This window comes from Triticum dicoccoides, chromosome 3A (assembly GCF_002162155.2).
Source record: "Triticum dicoccoides isolate Atlit2015 ecotype Zavitan chromosome 3A, WEW_v2.0, whole genome shotgun sequence".
In the NCBI taxonomy this organism is placed as follows: Eukaryota; Viridiplantae; Streptophyta; class Magnoliopsida; order Poales; family Poaceae; genus Triticum; species Triticum dicoccoides.
Window position 1 is genome coordinate 154745329 of NC_041384.1, and position 22377 is coordinate 154767705.

The 22377-nt window shown below is 50.7% G+C and overlaps 2 protein-coding genes across 2 annotated transcripts; both read left to right on the forward strand.

Annotated features, from left to right (window-relative positions):
- Positions 1 to 17880: 17880 nt before the first annotated feature.
- Positions 17881 to 19927, forward strand: LOC119267682. Its single transcript, XM_037549113.1, has 3 exons — positions 17881 to 18251; positions 18365 to 18505; positions 19688 to 19927. The coding sequence occupies exons 1-3, from the start codon at positions 18057 to 18059 to the stop codon at positions 19844 to 19846; spliced, it is 495 nt and encodes a 164-aa protein (XP_037405010.1). The 5' UTR covers positions 17881 to 18056; the 3' UTR covers positions 19847 to 19927.
- A 221-nt stretch (positions 19928 to 20148) lies between these two features.
- Positions 20149 to 21990, forward strand: LOC119267681 (acyl-coenzyme A thioesterase 13-like). The gene is made up of 4 exons (XM_037549111.1): positions 20149 to 20305; positions 20500 to 21369; positions 21495 to 21635; positions 21738 to 21990. Exons 2-4 carry the CDS (start codon positions 21148 to 21150, stop codon positions 21900 to 21902), a joined length of 528 nt encoding a protein of 175 aa, XP_037405008.1. The 5' UTR covers positions 20149 to 20305; positions 20500 to 21147; the 3' UTR covers positions 21903 to 21990.
- Positions 21991 to 22377: the final 387 nt, after the last annotated feature.

Here is a 22377-nt window from a genome sequence, read left to right on the forward strand (position 1 = left end):
GGATTGTGAGAATTCTTTTCACCTATCCGGAGCAATTCAAGATTCTTTTCAGTTTGTTTCTCCGGAGCCCATCATCTCAGAATTTATTCATTCTCAGCTTTCAACTCTCGTTCTACAAATCTTACCGATGCATCATTCAAGTTTTCTCTAATCAGTTCATGATCTCTTCATTCTATTATATCTAAACTCTCTCATATATCTTCGTTCATTTGTTAATTCTTACCAGTGATTCACCCCTACTTCGTTCATTTTCAATTCTTACGGTGGTTCGTTCAAGATTTCTCTTCATTCTTTATCTTATCAATTCATTCGTTGTTTCAATCCTACCGGTGGTTCATTGAAGACATTATCAAGTATGCTATCTCTCTCTTAATCCTTTCTACGAGAATAAGTAGTATGCCAAATCCGTTGCTTATCATCAATTTAATTGGTGAAGGATAAGCATAATGTAATTCTTATTCTTGTTCCATCAAGTAAAGTCAATTCCTTATTCCGGAGGTTTGTCAAATTCTCGGTTTCACTTGATTCATCTTTTCTTTTCCCGGAGCTCCAAACTCTCATCACCACGAAGCTCCATCTAAATCATCGCAAGGCTTCACTTTGTGCTTTCAACGTCTCTTTCATTCCGTTCGGTCATTCCTTTTGTTACCGGAGTTCTTCATGAAGGTTCTACATGATGGTTCATCAAGGATTTAATTCCTTCTCGAAGTGTTCATCAAGATTCTTTTCAGAGGAGCTCAATCATTCTTCATTTTGTAATCTGGAGTGCAATTCTTTCTACTGTATCACTGGAGGTGGTATTATGTCATTCTTAATAATTTGAGTTCATGTTTCATGATTCACATGTTGTTAAGAATGAGGTATTTTAAATCCATCAATCTCTTCGTTGGAATTATCTTGGGTTATATTTCACCTAAAGCTTTCCCTAAGGATTGTTGCTATTATGGTGCTAATAATTGACCCAAGTTCTTTTATCCTCCTGGTGGTATAAGTTTCTTGTGTCCTTGTTGATATCAATTCAATCTATTGTTTCCAGTAGTGGCAGAATTTCACCTCATAATTTCGAGATGTTTTCCATAAGTCCACTACAACCTTGTTCTTTTCGTTGTTGGTTTTCCAACAACTCCGTTCGAACCTTCTCCTAAAGATGCTTTTGCAAGCTCATTTAAGGTAGAAGATGTTGTTTTCTCCTCCGTTCATTCCATTCCATTCCATTTCTCTCTTTTCTTCCGGAGGCATTGTCTTGTTTCTCTTTTCAACCCTTCTTCTTGTTCTTTTCATGCCTATCCTGTTAACCGGGGTGTTGTGCCCTCTGCTCAAGTTATTTTCATCTTATCAAGTTTCATATCACTTCTCAGCCGGAGTGCCGTCTGAAATCTTTCTTACCCCTTGTTCCATTCATTCAATAGTTCCGGAGGTAGTGTTTTGTGATTTCATCAACTATCTTCTCATCTTATCAAGTTCTTATTCAATTCCTTTTCTTTTCAATCGGAGTGCTGCCTGAAGTTGTTCTTCCTTGTTCCTTTTTTCTAACGTAGTGTTTTCAACTTCGTTCATCTCCGCTGTATTCTTTTCTCAAAATGGCTTAACCTTTTCAGGGTTCTTTGGTTTCACTCATTGGTTAAATAAGCAACTTAGTTTTACCTCTTCTCTTTCTCTTCTGTTCTCCCTCCGGTGCCATTCTAGATCTCGGGATGAGATCCTCTCGTAGTGGAGTGTTGTAACGCCCCGAGACCGATGTGCCAGGTGTCTTCCAGTTATTCGATGTTGTTGCCTTGTCCTATCTTGCATGTCATGCATTGCATTTCATGTCATCATGTGCATTTTATTTGCATACATGTTCGTCTCATGCATCCGAGCATTTTTTCCCCGTTGTCCGTTTTGCAATCTGGCGCTCGTATGTCTTCCGGTGTCCTTTTCTACCTCTTTTCGTATGCGGGTATTAAACGTTTTCGGATTGGAACGAGACTTGCCATGTGGCCTTGGTTTACTACCGGTAGACTGCCTGTCAAGTTTCATGCCATTTGGACTTCGTTTGATACTCCAACGGTTAACCGAGGAGCCGAGAAGGCCTCGTGTGTGTTGCAGCCCAACACCCCTCCAAAGTGGACCCAAACCCACCTAAATCTCTCCCATCACCTAGGTCGTTCGATCATGATCGCGTGGCCAAAAACCGCACCTCATTTGGAGCTTCCTAGCTCCCTCTACCTCTATAAATAGGTCCACCCTCGAAATTTCGGATCTCTCCGCCGAAACCCTAGCCCCCTTATTCCTCCGCGCGCCGGACAACATCCGTCGGCGCCGGACGTGTCCGACTTGTACCGCTGCCGCCATGTGTCCTCCTCCCATTGGCTCGGCCACCCCCTCTCACCGCGCGGCCCGAGGAGCCCGGAGCCGGCCCCCGCGGCCCAGGTCGCCGCCGCCTCGCCCGAGGGTCGCTGCCTCACCGCGCCGCCCATCTCCTACCTCGCCGGCCGCCGCCCGCTGCCACCGACCTCGCCGGTGACGCGACCTCGCCGCTCCGTTCCGGCGACCGCCGACCCCGCCGTGCGCCGCCTCCACGCCGCCCTCATCGCCCTTTGCCGCCCCCGACCAGATCCGGCTAGGAGAGGACCGGAACCGGCGAGCCCCTCAACTCCGGCGACGCCCTGCTTCTTCTCCGGCGAGCCCGCCACCGACCTCGGTTCGCGGGCCGCTGCTACAGTGCCCTGAACCCTAGATCTGGGTTGACTTCTCCCCCTCTCTCAGTAACTTTTTCCATACTTTGACGCATCATAACTTCATCATCGTGGCTCCGATTCGTGCGTGCAGCATATCAAAATGTTCGCCTCGACGAGTACTCCATTTCATCTCATTGCATCATTTTCATTTGAGCTCATATTGATGCCCGAAATGCTGTTGGAAGAGGGCTATGTGATGATAGTTTCAGATCTGTTTCAGCAAATGCACTTTTGTCATTTTTGCCATGTTTAATGTGTGCATGATATGATCCTGAGCTCTACATGTGATTTGAAATATGCCATGCCATATTTACAGGGGTGTATGCCATGTATTTTTGTGATCTTTGTGGTGACTAGCACAAGCATGCAAAGTAGCTTACTCAATGTTGCTGATTTCAGGGACTTGGGAAATATTCTAAGTCTCTGCCCTGTCATTATTTTTATGCCATATGTTCATGTTGTTTCCTAGTGATCCGTGCATCTTTTGATCATGATCAGTAAGGATGTTTTGTAGATATTGTGATGCTCTATCCATCCATGTCTTTGTTTGCATTTATGGAGCACCCTAGCTTGAGTCAATCGAGCTCTACTTTTGCTATAAAATGTTCCCGGCAGATTATTTACATGTTATTCGATTTTGCCGGGCTTTTTGTTGTTGATCTGTGCATGCTATGTTGTTGTTCTTGCCATGTCTAGCTTCTATGCCATGTCTACTTGCTGGGTGTATGCTTAGGTTATCATGCAATGCCTTGTGGTGAGTGCATCGAGCTCGTAAACATGCCTACTTGTTATCTGTTTTGCCATGTTCCAATTTTTCTCTAAGTCTGAATCTGTTAACGATAATTGCTATGTTCATGTGGTTGCAATTGTATTTTCTGATCCCTTTTGGCTTATGGTCAGTAAGTAATATTTGTTGTATGCTTTGAGTAGCTTCATTCCATGTTTTTATTTGCCATGATATGTTCCTGTAGCATGTAGTTATCGTGCTCTAAACATTGCTTCCTGATGTTAAATTCCTGACATGTTGTTATTTTCACTAAGTCTGGAACCTGTTATCATTTACACTTTTGCCATGCTTGTTTGAACCTGCTATTGGATGAATTAGCCGTAGCTCAGTGTTCATCTTTTGTCAAGCATCTTGAGTGGATCCTTCCATGTATTTTGTTGATATTTTAGAGTGCTGTAGCATGTTGTTCTTGATGCATTTAGATGGTCTCGTGCTGTTAATCGCAGACCGGTGCCATATTTGTTTTGCTTGTCATTTCCAAACCGTGCATCTGATTCCGGTGATCTTTATATCGATTTCGACCGAAATCAACTCACCTTTCCAATGGCACTCTTAGATTTCCAAGTTGAGGCCAGTTTAAATCATTCCTTTCCAAATCATGCATATGCATTACATACCGCATCCTGCATATCATGACATGTTTTGCATCATGTTGTTTGTGCATTGCACGTGGTTGATTGTGTCTCCCTTTGCTTGTGTTCTTGTTTGGATAGAGCCAGGAGATGAGTACGTGATCGAGGAGCCCGTTGAGTACACTTACGAGGATCAAGGCAACTCTGAGAACTTTGCAGGCAAGATGACCATACCCTTGAAATCACTTCTATCTTTGCTTGCTAGATGCTCGCTCTTTTGCTATGCCTATGCTGCGATACCTACCACTTACTTATCATGCCTCCCATATTGTTGAGCCAAGCCTCTAACCACCTTGTTCTAGCAAACCGTTGTTCGGCTTGTTACTGCTTTGCTCAGCCCCTCTTATAGCGTTGCTAGTTGCAGGTGAAGATTGGGGTTTGTTCCTTGTTGGAACATGGATATTTTGTTGGGATATCACAATATCTCTTATTTAATTAATGCATCTATATACTTGGTAAAGGGTGAAAGGCTCGGCCTTATGCCTGGTGTTTTGTTCCACTCTTGCCGCCCTAGTTTCCGTCATATTGGTGTTATGTTCCCGGATTTTGCGTTCCTTACACGGTTGGGTTATAATGGGAAACCCTTGGCAGTTCGCTTTGAATAAAACTCCTCCAGCAAGGCCCAACCTTGGTTTTACCATTTGCCTCACCACCACCTACTTTTCCCTTGGGAGTCGCGCTCCCGAGGGTCATCTTTATTTTAACCACCCCCTGGGGCCAGTGCTCCTCTGAGTGTTGGTCCAAAACAGAGCCACTTGCAGCGCCACCTCGGGGAAACTTGAGGGTTGGTTTTAGTTGTACGTAGTGTTCATCCGGTGTTGCCCTGAGAACGAGATATGTGCAGCTCCTATCGGGATTTGTCGGCACATCGGGCGGTCTTGCTGGACTTGTTTTACCATTGTCGAGGATGTCTTGTAACCGGGATGTCGAGTCTGATCGGATTGTCTTGGGAGAAGGAATATCCTTCGTTGACCGTGAGAGCTTGTGAATGGGCTAAGTTGGGAAACCCCTGCAGGGATTGAACTTTCGAAAGTCGTGCCTTCGGTTATGGGCAGATGGGAATTTGTTAATGTCCGGTTGTAGAAAACCTAAACCCTAACTTAAATAAAACGCATCAACCGCGTGTGTAACCGTGATGGTCTCTTCTCGGCGGAGTCCGGGAAGTGAACATGGTGTTGAAGTTATGTTTGACGTAGGTTGTTATAGGATCACTTCTTGATCATAGTTTCTCGACCGTGCCTTTGCCTTCTCTTCTCGCTCTCATTTGCATATGTTAGCCACCATATATGCTAGTCGCTTGCTGCAGCTCCACCTCATACCTTTTACCCTTCCTATAAGCTTAAATAGTCTTGATCGCGAGGGTGTGAGATTGCTGAGTCCCCGTGACTCACAGATACTCCCAAAACCAGCTTGCAGGTGCCGAGGATACCGTGCAGATGGCGCAACCAAGCTCAAAGAGGAGCTCTATGAAGATCTTGTCCTTTGTGTTGTTTCGTTCTAGTCGATCAGTAGTGGAGCCCAGTTGGGGTCAATCGGGGATATGTGTAGCATTTGGGGTAGTCTTCTTTTATTTTGGTTCCGTAGTCGGACCTTGATTGTATCTGGATGATGTAATGCTTTATTCATGTATTGTGTGAAGTGGAGATTATAAGCCAACTATGTATCTCTTTCCCTTATTTATTACATGGGTTGTTGTGAAGATTACCTCACTTGCGACATTGCTTTCAATGCGGTTATGCCTCTAAGTCGTGCTTCGACACGTGGGAGATATAGCCGCATCAAGGGCGTTACAATATCATCTTGGAGTTCACATTTTGTACTAATATTATGTTCTATGCTCAATGAAGAGTTTCTCCATGGATGGCCTATCAATGGTGCTGGATTCTGTCAAGATCTTATATATCCAAATTAATAGTTTTGATCTGAACAAGATTATTGGCTTGCTGCAATGCTTTCCATGCCTGGAGAAGTTGTATATAAAGGTGATAATTTCACGCACATTGGAAGCCCGCATATAGTGTACTAGAATTAACCGTTCAGTTGTTGCTCTTTCGACACTCTTCTTTTAGACCTTAACTGTTTTCAATCTTCATGTCTATTTAGGCAACAGGACGGGGTAAGAAAGTTATAACCAATCGGTGGATTCGTAAGCATCGGGATTTTCTCACTTCTCATGAGATTCGATTGAAGACAATAACGCTAGAACGATATGTAGCCAATCGTGCAAACACAAGATTTGTCACATTCTTCCTACAGAATGCGAGGTTACTATTGTCCATCAGGCTTAAGTTTATCAGCAGCATGGTTTTAACGGATGGGTATGTCAAAGAGCAAAAAAAGGAGTTTCAGGTAGGCAAAAGAGCTTCTGAACGTGCTGGGCTTCTATTTACAACATATTGTGGTCATAATCCAGTAAATTTTACGACCCAGATGTTCATTCTATGGACCTGACCGATCCATTTGACTGTGACTGCCGAAAACAGTGCTGGAGTTAGATGTTGTTGCCCTTTTCAATCTGGTTTTTTTGTAAACCTGATGAACAATTAACCCTCGTGCTTTTGTACAGTTTGTAAGCTGGAGTTAGATGTTCCTGCCCTTTTCAACTCAGCTCTGACTGTCATATTTTCTTTGAAACAAGGCAAATGGCTTGCCATTCGTTTAATTTAGAGTGAAATATTGTAACAAATCCAAACCAAGGGAAATAACATCACTCTCGCCGGCTGCTTGAGCTCACTGTGCATTACGGAAGCCAAGTGATTAGCCCCCACCAGCACCCACAAACTTATTTCGAACTAGCACATCAAATGGGCTGTAAATTTTCATAGGAAAGGCTGCATGACCGTGACAGATTTAGATTCTGACATTTGGGACCCGCGAGGAAATAGTCTATCCAAGGTGGTGTCGACTTACTAGCCAGTCAACAAACGATTCTGCCTACCAGCCGTTGGATTGACATCCAACATCTGTCGTGTATCTTCTATCTCTTGTCTTCTTCTTCCTCCAATTGCCCAAACCAAACCACCCCGTCGGCTCCGCCTGCTCCCGCCTCCCATAGCTAGCTGCACCTCCGCCGCCCTACCGTACATACCCTCCAGCGTTGGCCAGTCCCTCCCTCTATTCCCGCACACGTCCTGTTATTCTCCGGCGACGTCAGCCCCAACATGCACCCGCGCCCGAACCAGTCAACCCTCATACTCCCCTCCGTCTGCGACTGGACCGGCGCATATTCAACGGCTCCTGTTCGTTCCGTCCGAGGCCTCGTCGTCGTCCTCCGCCTTGCGGCCTTGGTTCGCTCGCCGTGCGCGGTGCACTGCCCTCTTGCCTTGTCAACGTCGTCAACAACCGAGAGGAACAAGGAGATGACTGTACGTGGAGAGGATGACAGTAGGGACCCACCAGCGTCATGGTAGTACGCAAGCAAGTGCCTCTATAGTACAAGCCCAAAAATATGGTTCCTCCTAATGGTTGGACATCTGGGGCTCACGCCATTGTCAACGTAGTCAATAAACGAGAGAATTACACTACGAGCGGCTGACACCAGGGACACAGCAAGTCGTGCAGTTTTTTTTTTGAGGAACAAGCAGTTGTTATTTATACTAGTTTTAGCGATGGATCAGGGTAACAACGGGGCTGTGCAGGGGCTGTGGCCCGTCTAGCCAGGGTCTTATTTATGTTTACCACATCATGAGCCCAATTGTGTTTTTTTCTTGCTGAAAATGGCTAGCCCAGTTCTATTTTTTTAAAGAAATACCCCCAACAAGGCCTACTTACTTTATCGGCCCTGCTGGGCTGCAAATCTTTCAAGACGAGGAGAGTTTCATTCGGTTTGCCCAGAAATGGGCAGTACATTTTTTAAACACATCAAACCGGGAATTAGTTTCAATTTTTTTTCATTACAAGATCTTAAATTCCATTGATTTTTATGCGTGGACAATTATTTGGATTTTATATTTATATAAATTATTTTTCAAAATAGTTTGAATGTGAATCGATATTTCTGGATTAAAAACAGTTGACCGCACCGAAATATGAAAAATTTCATATACTTTTTAACTGTGACCACAATATGGGGTGTGATGCTAACAAAAAGAAGATGGGCTCCAAAAAATTCTTAAGAATTAGCAAATGGGCTGTACATTATTAGAAATAATGGCAGATGGGTTGTATGCTGTTTTCCACATATTTGAGGCTGACTTGTGTGCCTACTACAGGTTGACACGTATGCTTTCATAAAAAAGGTTGACGCACACGCAACGCCCTATCAACTTAGTCAACACACAAGAGCAGTGACTGTTGGATGTCCATCCAACGGCTGTCGTGCTTCTTCAATCTCTGCTCTTCATGCTCAAGCCGCTCAAACAAGCACCGGCGGGACTGCCTGCTCCCTCCTCCCGCGGCCGGCTATGCTGCCGTGCAGGCCTCACGGCCCCACCATACTCCCATCGCTGGCCTAGCCATCCCTCTATTCACCCACACATGCTGTTATTCTCTGGCGACAGCAGACGAACCAGTAAACCCTCGTACTCCTCCGCATGGGAAACAACTGCCGAGTATTCCCTGGCTCCGTGTCGTTCCCTTCCTAGGCCTCGCCGTCGTCCACCGCCCTGGTGCTCTCGGCGCGGCCTGGTCAACGTGGTCAATGAACGACATCCATCGGAAGTGGACTGTACGTGGAGAGGCTGACAGCTGGGTCCACGGCCACATGCAAGGAAATGCCTCCTTATTACGCGCAAAATAATGATTCCTCCACCTGACAGCTAGGACCCACAGGAAGGGCCTCTGTATTTCGCGAAAAAACGTTCCCCCCGCTGACAGGTCGGACCCACCAGCTATATCTTCGCACGCAAGGAAGTGCCTCCTTATTACGCCAAAAAAATGAATACCCCCCTGCTAGCTGGGACCCACCATATTGTTGGGCTGACTTGTGGGCCTACTAAGTTGACAGGGACGGAGAGCTTTGTCAACTTAGTCAATACTCCAGTGACCGTATGATGTCCATCCAACGGTCATAGTGCTTCTTCAACCTCTGGTCTTCTTGCTCCAGCCGCCCAAAGCAGCGCCGGTCGTGCCGCCTGCTCCTGCCTCCCGTGGCCGGCTATGCTACCGCGGAGGCCTCACCGCCCCCATACTACTCCCACCACTGGCCAGGTCATCCCTGCACTCACCCACACCCCCTGTTATTCTGCGGCGACGGCAGCCTCACACCGCAGCCGAACTAGTGAACGCTCGTACTCCTCTCTGCGTGGGCATCCACTGCCGCGTCTTGCATGGCTCCACGTCGTCTCCTTCCTAGGCCTCGTCGTCGTCCATCGCCGTGGTGCTCTCGGCGCGGCGTGGTTAATGTGGTCAACGACCGATTTCCATTGGAAGAGTACTGTACATGGAGAGGCTGACAGCTGGGTACACGGCAGCCGCAAGGAAGTGCCTCCTTATTACGCGGAAAATAATTATTCCTCCACCTGACAACGGGGACCCACCGGACGGGCCACCAGTATTTTGCGAAAAAAATCGTTTCCCCCTGACTGCTCGGACCCACCGGACGGGCCACCCTATTTCGCGAAAAAAATGTTCCCCCCGCTGTCAGCTCGGACCCACCGGAAGTGCCTCCTTATTACGCACAAAAAAATGAATACTCCCCCGGCTAGCTCGGACCCACCTTGCTGGGAGGCTGACTTGTGGGCCTACTAAGTTGACGGGGACGAAGGGATTTGTCAACTTAGTCAATATGAATGATTCTAGCTCTAGTGATCGTATGATGTCCATCCAACGGTCGTAGTGCTTCTTCAACCTCTGGTCTTCTTGCTCCAGCCGTCCCAAGCAGCGCCGATCGTGCCGCATGCTCCTGCCTCCCGTGGCCGGTTGTGCTGCCGCAGAGGCCTCACCGCCCCCTACTATTCCCACCGCTGGCCAGGCCCTGCGGCGACGGCAGCCTCACACCGCAGCTGAACCAGTGAACCCTCGTAGTCCTCTCAGCGCGGGCTTCCACTACCGCGTCGTCCCCTTCCTAGGCCTCGCCGTTGTCCACTGCCGTGGTGCTCTCCGCGCGGCGTGGTCAACGTGTTCAAGGAACAACTTCCATCGGAAGAGTACTGTACGTGGAGAGGCTGACAGCTGGGTCCACGGCCACAACCCCATTTTTTGTGATTTGCCAAGTAAGTCGCTTTGTCAGGCCTGTTGGGCTGCAAATCTTTCAAGACGAGGAGAGCTTTCATTCGGCTGGCCGAGAAAATGGCCCATCAGTAATGAGAAATGGGTTGTACATTTTTAAAACACATCAAACCGGCAATTAGTTTCAAATATCTTTTTTTCATTTCAAGATTTTAAATTACATTAATTTTTATGTGTGGAGAATTTGTTGGATTTTATATTGATATACATTTATTTTTAAAATCAGTTTGAATTTGAGTCGAAATTTCGGAATTAAAAACATTTCGGACCGCACCGAAATATGCAAATTTCGTATAATTTTTTAACCGTTGCCACAATATGGGCTGTAATGCTAACAAAAAGGATATGGGCTCCAAAAAAACCTTAAGAATTAGCAAATGGGCTGTAAATTATTAGAAATAATGGCAGATGGGTTGTATGTTGTTTCCATAGATTTCAGGCTTTCCTAAAAAAAGGTTGACGCATAAGCACTGACTGTTGGATGTCCATCCAACGGTCGTCATGCTTCTTCAATCTCTGCTCTTCCTACTCCAGCCGCTCAAACAAGCGCCGGCGGGACTGCCTGCTCCCTCCTCCTCACGGGTGGCTGTGCGGCCGCGCAGGCCTCACCGCCCGACCGTACTCCCATTGCTGGCCTAGCCATCCCTCTACTCACCCACACCTGCTGTTATTCTCCGGCGACGGCAGACGAACCAGTCAACCCTCGTACAGTCGTACTCCCCTCCGTGTGGGAAACAACTGCCGAGTCTTCCCTGCCTCCGTGTCGTCCCCTTCCTAGGCCTCGCTGTCGTCCACCGCCCTGGTGCTCTCGGCGCGGCCTGGTCAACGTGGTCAACGACCGACATGCATCTGAAGTGGACTTTACGTGGAGAGGCCGACAACTGGGTCCACGGCCGCACGCAAGGAAATGCCTCCTTATTACGCTCAAAATAATGATTCCTCCACCTGACAGCAGGGACCCACCGAAAGGGCCTCTGTATTTCACGAAAAAACGTTACTGCCGCTGACAGCTCGGACCCACCAGCTATATCTTCGCACGCAAGGAAGTGCCTCCTTATTACGCACAAAAAAATGAATACTCCCCCTGTTAGCTGGGACCCAGTATAGTGCCAGGCTGACTTGTGGGCCTACTAAGTTGACGGGGATGGAGGGCTTTGTCAACTTAGTCAATATGCACGATTATAGCTCCAGTGACCGTACGATGTCCATCCAACGGCCGTAGTGCTTCTTCAACCTCTGGTCTTCTTTCTCCAGCCGCCCAAACCAGCGCCGGTCGTGCCTCGTGCTCCTGCCTCCCGTGGCCGGCTGCGATGCGACGGAGGCCTCACCGCTCCCTACTACTCCCACCACTGGCCAGGCCATCCCTCTACTCACCCACACACCCTGTTATTCTGCGGCGACGGCAGCCTCACACCGCAGCGAACCAGTGAACCCTCGTACTCCTCTACGCGTGGGCATCCACTGCCGCGTCTTCCCCAGCTCCGCGTCGTCCCCTTCCTAGGCCTCGCCGTCGTCCACCACCCTGGTGCTCTCGGCGCGGCGTGGTCAACATGGTCAAGGAACGGCTTCCATCGGACGTGGACTGTACGTGGAGAGGCTGACAGCTGGGTCCACGGCCGCAGCAAGGAAGTGCCTCCTTATTACGTGCAAAATAATTATTCCTCCACCTGACAGCGGGACCCATCGGACGGGCCACCGTATTTCGCGAAAAAAACGTTTCCCCCTAACTGCTGGGACCCACCAGCTACATCTTCGCACGCAAGGAAGTGCGTTCGGGCAAAAAAAACGATTCGCCCCCTGACTGGTGGGACCCACCAGCTACATCTTCGCAGGCAAGGAAGTGCCTGACAGTCGGGACCCACCTGGTCGAAGCGTACGTAGCGTTGTCATTCTGGTCGCGAACGTGTACGTACATACTGGTCGATGTAGAGGCGCGTGCGTGTCATAGTAGAGGCGCGCACGTGTCGTAGTAGAGGCGCGCACGTAGCATTTACACGTACGTACAGCGGCCAGGGTGCAAGAAAGAAAATACGGCCACGTATGTGTACATACGGGCGGGGTCTCGAACGCCTACTCGCGCATACGTACGGCCAGGGCTCGTGTACATGGCTTGGTCGGAACGGAGAAACAGCGTCATCTTCGTGTTCATGGGGAGGCAACGGAATGCGTTGTGTTCATGAGGAGGCAATGGAATGCCTCGTGTTCATGGGGAGTCAACAAAATGCGTCGTGTTCATCGGGAGGGCTTGGACAGAATAGGTGATGGAAATGAGGCCTGGCGTACCGCAGAACGGAGGAAACGGCCTTGTGTTCGACCGGCCACGTTCGAAACGGGATCCTGTTCATCGGGAAGGATTTGGTGTACCGCAAAACGAAGGAAACGGACCTCCTACGGTCGAAACGGGGGTCCTGTTGATTGGGAGGGGTGTGGCGTACCGCAAAACGGACGAAACGGACTTGTGTTGGAGCACTACGGTCGAAACGGGGGTCCTGTTCATCGGGAGGGGTGTGGCGTACCGCAAAACGGGACTCCACGGGATACTGTTCATCTCCACCGTCGACCCCCTCCAGCCTCCATGAGCTACTGTTCATCCACCGTCGACCTCCTCTAGCCTCCACCTGCGACTGTTCATCCACGGGCTCATGTTCATCCAGCCTCCACCGCGCGCTACTCCACCAGCTACTGTTCAACCAGCCCTCTCCACGGGCTCCTGTTCAACCACCCCTCCACGGGCTACTGTTCATCCTGCCCTCCACCATCTACTATTCATCCTGCCCTCCACGGGGTGGTCCTGTTCATCCAGCCCTCCACAGGGTCCTGTTCATCCAGCCCCAACCGGCTCGACCGATCGGGGTCCTGTTCATCTAGAGGCAACACCATGGGGTCCTGTTTATCCACCCCCACCGGGAACTGTTCATCCAACCCCCCCGGCAACGCTCACTGTTCATCCAGAGGCAACATCGATCGGCTTCAGTTAGCAGCAGTAGCGAAGGAATCGCTCGATCGGGTTCAGTTAACAGACATCGATCGATCGCTCGGGTTCAGTAACGCGTAGCCTGCAGTGCAATCGCTCGGGTTCAGTTAGAGCCCAACGCCTCGTTCGGGTTCAGTACGAGAGAAGCACGCATCGCTCGGCCCCCGACCTCCCACCGTAACCGAGAACTCCCCAAAATTTTCCTCGCCCTCGCTTCTACCACGGTTTTTTCTGTCACGGACGGCCCAAAGAATGTCATGCAGCTGCGTCTCCGGCCCGCCTAGGACGAAAAGCCCATTTTCTGTCGTGATTTTTTGTCATAGAAGTAGGATCCCACCACATCTATGATTATACCGGGTTTTGTCACAATTATCGTCATAGAAGTGTCATATGTATGACAGAAAAAAAAATTTCGTTCGGCCCAAAATGTCACGGATGTGTCTTTTCTTTGTAGTGCTCCTCGTCGTCGTCCACCTCTGGGCAACACCCAAGGCGCCTTCCTCCCTCCGAGAAGGCCTTGACGAGCAGCGATGATACCCCATCGTACTTGAAATGGAGGGTGCACTTTCCCCGCAGCCGGCGCGCATGGGCGAAGGATTACCAGCCACGACCAAGGAACACGTCGCCTAAAGCGAGGACCTCGACCCCCACCCAGAAGGCTCCGCTACAGCACCCGTCGGCCTGCAGCCAAACGCCGTCGGGCCCTTCTTCCGGCAGTTCGGCGCGGAACCAGCGGGGAAGCCGGAGCCACATGCTGCCGGGCTTCTCCACACACATCATGAATTCGGAGGCCGCGTGGGAGGAGTGGAGTTGCCGGCGCGAGGGACAAATAGGCGCCGATCGCCCCCCTGCGCCACCTCGACCACCGCGGCCACGGCCGCCCCCACCGAGAGGAGAGACTCCACGCCTCTCGCCGGCGACCCCGTCGGAGCCCGAGAAGCCGCGCCCGCTTCCCCGAGGAACCGTCATGGCCGTGGCGGCATGCTTGCGGGGGCGCCCGCGGCCCCTCTTCGGCGGCGGCGAGACCAGCTCCTTCACACCCTTGCCCCTCTCTGCGGCGGAGGACTTCCTCAGCGGCACCATGAAGATCTTGGGGGCGAAAGGGAACAAAGGAAGGAGAGAAGATGGTGGCGCTGGCTTGAAGATGGCCTGGGGGCTCCCCCGGGCCTCATTTATAGGGTGAGGAAGGCCAACCGTCGATTGGTCATGGCCATGATGGCCGTGTCGCCCGCGCCAGGGAGTCGTCTAGTCACACAGTTACCAAGGCTGCGTGGGGAGTGGAGTCGCCACGTCCCATCCAACCGTCATGCGCCATCCTGGCCCGCAGTCCTTGGGGCCCGCGGCGCTCCGTCCTCGACTAGGCTTCGCCCAGAAGCCAACTCCGCGCGCGCCTTAGGCCCGGGGGCTACTGTCGGCGTACTGGGAACCAGGGTACCCAGACTTGCCTGTCTGCGGCCCACGTCGCATTCCTGGTACGGCCCGGTAGGGCCCAGCCGATCGACCAGCTGCTCAAGACCCTCGCGAGGGGGCCAGCCATCGCGAGGAGAACGACCAAGACCTCCTCAGGGAGCGGCCTCACCTAGGCTTCTCCGGAGGGGCAACCAAGACCTCTCCCAAGAGTGGACTCGGCTAGGCTGCTTCGGGAGGGCGGAGATCTCAAGGCAAGGGCTGCCTCATGAGGAGGCAGTGACGCAAGCCATGACGAACCGTGCCAGCGGGTGCCAGCGGGCGCAGTTTCCATATCGATGCAAAAGGAGACCGCACAGGCGCAGGTTCCCGAGGGGCCAGGCAAAGGTTTCCCCTTTGGTGCAACAAGACCGAAGACCGCAAGGACGGCAGGAAGGATGTCATCGCCGAGCCCACCACCGCATCACCGCCTGCCCTCTTTGCAGGCGAAGACCACCTTTTGTCAGGATAGGAGCGTCCTTGTGTTCCCGCTCAAATGGCTGTTGTGGGATTCCCTTCCCGCCTAAACATTTCGGGGGAAGAGGACCCTGGCCGTCTATATAAGTAGCTAGGGCTCCTAGCTAGAGGAGGAGGACCAACCCATTGGGACTGAGCATAGCAAAGGCGCAAGAACATCCGCTTCCTCACCCCTCTCGAGCTCGCCTCCTGAGCTCAGGAATCCACTGTACTTGTTCATACTCAAGCCCTCGCGAGGCCAATCCACTGAAGCAGGACGTAGGGTTTTACACCGCAAGGTGGCCTGAACCTGGGTAAACTCTTGTGTGGTCTACTTGTTTGCTTGCTTGCTTGCATTCCATTCCCACCACCAGGAGAAGAGCAAGGCGCTAGGTAGACGTGTAGTGGGAGAGATCTTCGTCACGCCCCTGTGTTCGAATCTTAAGGGTTTTGCGGAGCCAAAGGGCAAGCGCGGAGCGCCACGGGCCCCAACAGACTGCGGCCAAGATTGGTGCATGGCGACTGATTGGACGTGGTCGTCTCCGCTTCCCCACGCCGCCTCGGCAATTGCCCGATTTGACGAGTCCTTGCTGCATGCAGAAAAGATCATTATTACCTTAGATCGTGGAGGCCGGCGGTTGGCCTCCCTTTGGCTATAAATGGGAAGAGGGGCGGAGCCCCTGTCACCCATCTCTTTTGTTGCTTCTCCCGCTCCTTCTTCTTCCTCGCTTCACTGCTCGCTGCATCGACCATGGCGCCGATACAGAGGTTCTCGGACGCGGAAAAGGGAAAGACTCCCCTTAACAAGCTCGAGCCACTTCTGCCGAAGAAGAGGCTATCTCATCGTCGCGACATCGTCGTGAGGCCGGAAGTGTCGCGGCCATGGTACGAGCGGCCACCTCTGGGGTATCTGTTTCCCTTGTACCCTCAAGCTGAGGGCTCCGAAGGGAGGGGCGACGAGCGCCGCCGCCCGCACTAGGGCCCTGGTCGCCGCGCCGCAGTAACACACGTCGTTGCCCCAGGGGTCCATGCCGTGGACTCCTCGCGTGAATTCGTGCTGTGGGCGGCGATGCCTCCGCACACTTGGATTCGCTTCCCGCAGTTCTTCGCCGCCGAGATGCCGCCGAGAGGCCCCCTCGAGCTATGGTTGCAGCACGCCGACTGCGATGCCCCGACGACTGGAGCGGAGGTTGAAGCCGTCTCCTCCGGGAGGATCTTCTTGACTCGTGGCTGGGGCGAGGTCGCCCGAGCCTGCCGCACGGAAAGCGCCCTCGCCATGTACTCCATGTCTGAATCCATTATTTCAAAGAAGGGCAAACATATTAGCATGTGCATTTTACCAAACACTTGTCGGGCATTGTGAACCTCGCCGAGGCAGTTGGTACAGTAGATGCCCGACAGACAAACAGGAGGTGTGGACCGCCGGCGTAGGCAAAGCGGCGTGCCGACCGGGTGGAGCGGCGGAGGTCGCGGAGATGCGAGAAGGACTTGGCGGGCGAATGGGATGGTAGAGTGGTAGTGTTGACAAGGGATGAAGTGGATGAAGAGATAGAGGGAAGAGATGGAGACGCGTGGTCCGGGTGTGGTTTTGGGTGGCCCGGGGGTGTCGAAATCCTACGTGGCGGTGGTCCGGACTCCCGCAAAGCCCCCCTCCACCTTAGTTTGCGGGAAACAGACTGATCTGCGGACCGATACGAGATGAAATTTAATGACAAACTGCGTTCATACAGTGTGGTCGAATGTTTGTGAGCGATTTGAGGGTCCGCTTTAGAGATGCCCTTAGATTCCTTGTATTTTAAGTTAAACTTTGACCGCAAACTTGATTTGTAAAATAAAAGCGATATGCCATGAAATTATATTGTTGGATTTGTATCTAAAATTTATTTTTAGTGATACCATTATTATTGCATAAAACTCATATTTTATTTTATGTTAATATATGGTCATACTTTCGTTCAAAATATGAGCAGCCTAATAAACCCCATCGGAGTCGCTGGAACCTCTTTTCCCCTCAAAGAGACTGAAATGTACATTTAGAATGGTTCATTTTTATTTGTTTTCCTTTTTTCGTGAAAAACTTTTGATCTATTTATCAATTGTTAAGCTAGTAAAAAATCACTAGAAGTAAAAAAGTAGATCCAAATTCGTAGACCACCTATCGACGACTACAAGAACTGGAGCGAGCCGAAGGTGCCCTGCTTTCATCGCATCTTTCTCATTGAAGCCGGGCAAACATTATTGTAGTAGATAGTTGGAAAGTCGTCGTGCTAAGGTCTCATAAAAACAGCGCACCAAAACAGAAACCGTCGCCGATAAAGAGAAGCATAGATCGGAAGGATCCAACCTGTAGACACACGAACACAGACGAACGAAGACTGGATTCACGTGGATCCACCGAAAATAAACACCAACCGAATCCCATGAGATCCGCTCGAGACAAATCTTCACACGTCCTCTGAGAATTAGAAACACCACCGAAACGGGGCTAGACGAGAAGGATCTTATTTTATCTAAAAAAGCCGTCGTCGCCTCGCATCTTTAAACAGGACATAAACCCTATAAAAATTAACAAAAAATATTTAAAAACGGAGACCTCTCGCGGACAAGGAGCCGCCGTGCCTCCGTGGTCCCAAGACACACAGACACAGCCACACAGGAGACGATCGTTTGAAGCGTTGAACTGATGAGCATGCGCTCACACCCTGGCTTCTCACTTTAAGCAAGTTAGAGGAGACGAAAAGGAAGCAGACACACCCCTGTCAAGTAGAGTAGGAAAAGAAGAGTAGGAGTAGGTCTGCCCGGTCATCGCGTCAAACTCGATCCCCGTCCACCGCGCACGCCGCTGAGGCACCCCGCGCCCGCACGGCGCGTGCATGGGCGACCCGGCGCCGCCCGCGTGGATGGCCGCCGCGGCCCGCAAGTGGCTCGAGGACGCCGGCGCCATCGCGGAGGACGGCGCCGGCGACGGCCGCAGGGCTTTTAACGCGCTGCCGCTGTTCGGCGTGCGCGTGTCCCTTGCCGAGCGCGGCCGCGCCGTCTGCTCGCTCCGCGTGCCCGCCCGCCTCACGGTACGTGTGCGCCCGCAGATTATCTCGAGCCCTGGCGCTCCGCGAGGTTGGCTTCTTCCCGTGATTGGTTTCCGATTCCAATTTGTCCTTGGTTTGGGCGCGCGCGCGTGCAGGACGCGGACGGGAACTGGCACGCGGGGGCTATCGCGGCGGCGGTGGACGACGTGTGCGCGGCGGCGATCATGTCGGTGGAGGGCATCATCAAGGTCTCCGTCCACTACGACATCTCCTACTTCGCGCCGGCCAAGCACCATGTGCGTACCCTACCTACTATACTCTCTGCTCTGCTCTGCTCTGTTCCTCCTCCAAATGCCAGCATAAACTCGTTTACTGGGTGAAATGGAAATTAATCTCACTGTTTGCTTCTTGCAATCGTTGTGTTGCTTGATCAGTTGCAATCGTTGTGTTGGTTGATCAGTTGCTGGTTAAAAAAAATTGATGTTCTGCAGCCGCGAATACTGAATTTCATGTTGTATTTCTCGCATGAGTATATACAAAATAAATATATAGGATAATCTTGGTTGGTAAAGGACTAAAAAACACTTGGACTGTGTGGAGTCTTTATGCGTACTTCCATATTTTGACGACCTCAAGTCAAAAGAAAAAAGAAAAAAATTGACTTGCAAGGCAAGAGCTGCGCACATTTCAATAAGATAGGAAAAAGCACAAGTATAGTGCCTCGGTTTATGAGAATCTGGGGCATATAGCACATGAAACAAGAAAAAAGGGAAGAAAAAAACGATTTGCAAGGCAAAAGCTGTGTCGAGTTCAGTAAAATAAGAAAAAGAACAAGAATGCAGAGTGGCTTGGTTTATATGAGAACCCGCAAAAACCACGCAAAATAAGAAATAAGAGAAAAACCCGACTTGATTCCGAATGGAGCACCATCACCAAACACCACCATGAGTAAAATATGCAGAGGTAAATTAATGCCTTGACACTACTGAGGCGGCGATTCGGCGTGCTTTGTTCGGTAGACAGATTATAAAGGATAGTCCAATTAGGTGAGCTTGATCTTTCCTGGAAAGCTGCTTTCTGAGCTCAAAGAATTTGGTTGATTATTCCTTCTGAACGTGTGCTTTGTAGAGTAAATAAAGTTGGAGTATCAAAGCAAAACTCTTCAACCATTTCTTCTTGGAGTAGTTATAAGGCAAGAGGCGCCAAGGCTACACATTAAAGGGTAGCGGTTATGGCTCTGCCATTTTCGGCCTCAGCACACTGAGCTTTAAGAGCACATTCTTATCTTTGCCCAGACAAATCACTAATTTCCGATCAGCATACGCCATTTCAGACGCTTTCCATTTCATTGCACAGTATTAAGTCGTCAAGTCACATTGTCTGAAGCCGTACGATTTCAGCTGCATTTTGCATCCTCGCGTGCAAGTTTCATCAAGACCAAGGCTGAAGTAAAATAAGTTCTGCTGAAATGTTTTCAGGAGGAAGTGGAGATGGACGGGAGGGTGGTCGACCGGAAAGGGAGGATGACGGCGGTGACCACGGAGGTCCGGAAGAAGGAGTCCGGCGCGCTGGTGGCGATCGGCCGGCAGTGGATGACCACCTCCAGACCAAAGGGATATCAAGGGAGCAAGCTATGATACAGCAACGATGAGAACACTATCTGTCCAAATTCATTGATTAACTGACAATGTTAAATGCTTATTTGAGGAGCTCTTTTACGGTACCGGGTAATGAATACGGGCCCTCCATTCTGGAAGATCCAACGGCCCAAAGAGATATATACTGCTGGAATTGGTTTAACAGTATAAAGACTGCACTGCTCGATCAACGTAAGCGGTATATGTGATTTGAGGGCAACTCGGGAAGATTTTTAAGTTTCAGCTCGTCAGATTGAGGCGCCCCACGCATTCTCCCTCGGCGAGCCGATCTCTCGTCCCTTCCTCGGCCAGCCTGTGCTCGTGGATCAGGCGCTCGGCGGCATGGCGCAGGTCTCGGTAGTCGGCACCCGACGTCTCCTGCCTACACCGGATGTGAGGGCAGAATGGCGCAGCTTCTGTTCTTCGGCAGGCCGGATGTGAGGTACCCTCATCCCACAGGTGACAAGCGCTGACGGATAATTTAGTGTTCACCTTTGTAGAGAGTTGGCCATATCCAATGCAAATTCAGGTTTTAAGCTGCACTACTTGGTTCAGGCTGTTGGCAATTTCAGTGATGGGTTTGTTATTTCCTAGCAGCGGCAGCTAGCCCTTTGGAAGAAAGTTTTTGACATCACTCGGTTTCTACGATGCAGCCAAGTATGGATAACTGAACTTCTAATCCATAACAAGGCGGCGGACGTTCGAGGCCTGTTGGAAGGTTACGGATTTGTGAGGCTACAAGAGGAGCATGCAGACAGCTAGATATGGATGGAGTGAACTAGCACGGCGGCAGTGAGGGGGAGTTAGATGGCCGGGGCGTGCAATATGGGAGACGGCGCGTCTGGATTGAGTCGGCGGCGTTTTCTCTCGACAGTCGACAGCCATGACAGATTCCAGATACAAACTAATAAGAGTTTGGTTTTCTTTTAATGTGAAAAATCAGAGGTCTAAAATACCCTCAAGAATTGAACGGTAAGATTAGATATATACTGCTCCTTTTTCCGTAGCAGTATAGGTACCATAAAAGAGCTCTTGTTTGAGGAGTGGAGATCACCTCCAGTCCAAAGGGATTTGAAGGAAGCTGCGTTGGGCATTTCGTTGGTTGACTTGAGTTTCAGAATATGCCTACATCGTGCATTATTGCTAGTCACTGTCATGGGGTTAATTAAGTCGAGCTGATCTTATATCGTGCTCCTACGGGTACAACAAGGCTATAGCTGTGGAGGAGCAAGGAAGCGTCCAAGGTCACAAATCAAGCACACGCAACACACACACACACACACACACACACACACACACACATGGACGACGGGGCGGCGGAGGCCGAAGCGCTGCGGCTCCGTCTGGCCGCCGTCGCCAGGAAGTGGCTGGAGGACCCGCGCGCGGACTACGCCGGCAAAATCACCGACGCGGCCAGCCAAAAGGGGCACGCGCTCAACTCGCTGGTGCTGGCCGGCGCACGCATCTCCCTCTCCGAGCACGGCCGCGTCGTGTGCTCGTTCCACGTGCCGCCGCCGCTCACCGTACGTGCGCCCAGCCCCCTCGCACATATTGGGTTCTCCCACTCAAGCGCCTGTGCCGCCGTGTCCGGGTCGGAGATCTCACCGCGGCGTGTCTTTGTCTGTTCCCGCGTTGCGCTTGCGTGCAGGACTCTGACGGGACGTGGCACGCGGGGGCGCTGGCGGCGGCGGCGGACAACATGTGCTCGGCGGTGGTCTTCACGGTGGTGGGCGCGCCCACGTCCACCGTCCACTACGGCCTGTCCTACTTCTCGCCCGTCGCGTGCAACGTATGTCCATTTCCTATGATAATAATACATGATGATGATTGATGGCAAGCTGCTGCGGCGGCCGGCGAGCAAATTGAAACATGGCGAATCGATCGTGTGCAGGAGGAGGTTCAGTTGGACGGGCGGGTGGTGGGCCGGAAAGGGAAGCTCACGGCCGCCGTGGTGCGGGTGCGGAAGATGGGATCCGGCGAGCTGGTGGCGATAGGGAGGCAGTGGATGACCCCTGCCTGGCCAACGAAGAGCAACAAAAGTAGGAGCAAGCTCTGACACAAGTTAAAATGTCGTCCGATCGATGATTTCAGATTTGAGCATCTCCGTTCAACATAATAAAACAAAAGAAAATCCATTTTACTAATGCTCACGCGAGTGATTGCTTCTTTGAAGTCTAGTTCAGAGAAGAAAATGCAACTTGCACTTTTCAACGGAGTGAAAAAGCGTCATATACACTTCTCACTACGCAGTTGCACCTTTCGGCAGCGACTTAGACGTACTACCTCTGTTAACTTTTTATAAGGCATTCTTAGAGTTTAATATGCCAGTGAAAATTCAAAAAATATGCTGATGTCAAAAAACGTCTTATGTTAGTAGTATTGAGTTTGGGAGATAGTACAGAAAAAAGCATTTCTCAAGACTTGGATATACCCTTTTATTATGTCAATTGTGGGAAAATATACTGGCGCTACCACTCCTTAGATGCTACTGTGATATAGGGGCACCAAGGCTGTTAAATCTGTGATCCAAC

What these genes read in the sequence shown, in the direction of transcription:
- LOC119267682 (XM_037549113.1), top strand. Translation starts at nt 18,057, where the DNA reads ATGGGCGACCCGGCGCCGCCCGCGTGGATGGCCGCCGCGGCCCGCAAG. An exon ending in GCGTGCCCGCCCGCCTCACG is followed by an intron (nt 18,252 to 18,364) that starts GTACGTGTGCGC and finishes GCGCGCGTGCAG; the next exon opens with GACGCGGACGGGAACTGGCA. An exon ending in TCGCGCCGGCCAAGCACCAT is followed by an intron (nt 18,506 to 19,687) that starts GTGCGTACCCTA and finishes AAATGTTTTCAG; the next exon opens with GAGGAAGTGGAGATGGACGG.
- LOC119267681 (XM_037549111.1), top strand. Translation starts at nt 21,148, where the DNA reads ATGGACGACGGGGCGGCGGAGGCCGAAGCGCTGCGGCTCCGTCTGGCC. An exon ending in ACGTGCCGCCGCCGCTCACC is followed by an intron (nt 21,370 to 21,494) that starts GTACGTGCGCCC and finishes GCTTGCGTGCAG; the next exon opens with GACTCTGACGGGACGTGGCA. An exon ending in TCTCGCCCGTCGCGTGCAAC is followed by an intron (nt 21,636 to 21,737) that starts GTATGTCCATTT and finishes GATCGTGTGCAG; the next exon opens with GAGGAGGTTCAGTTGGACGG.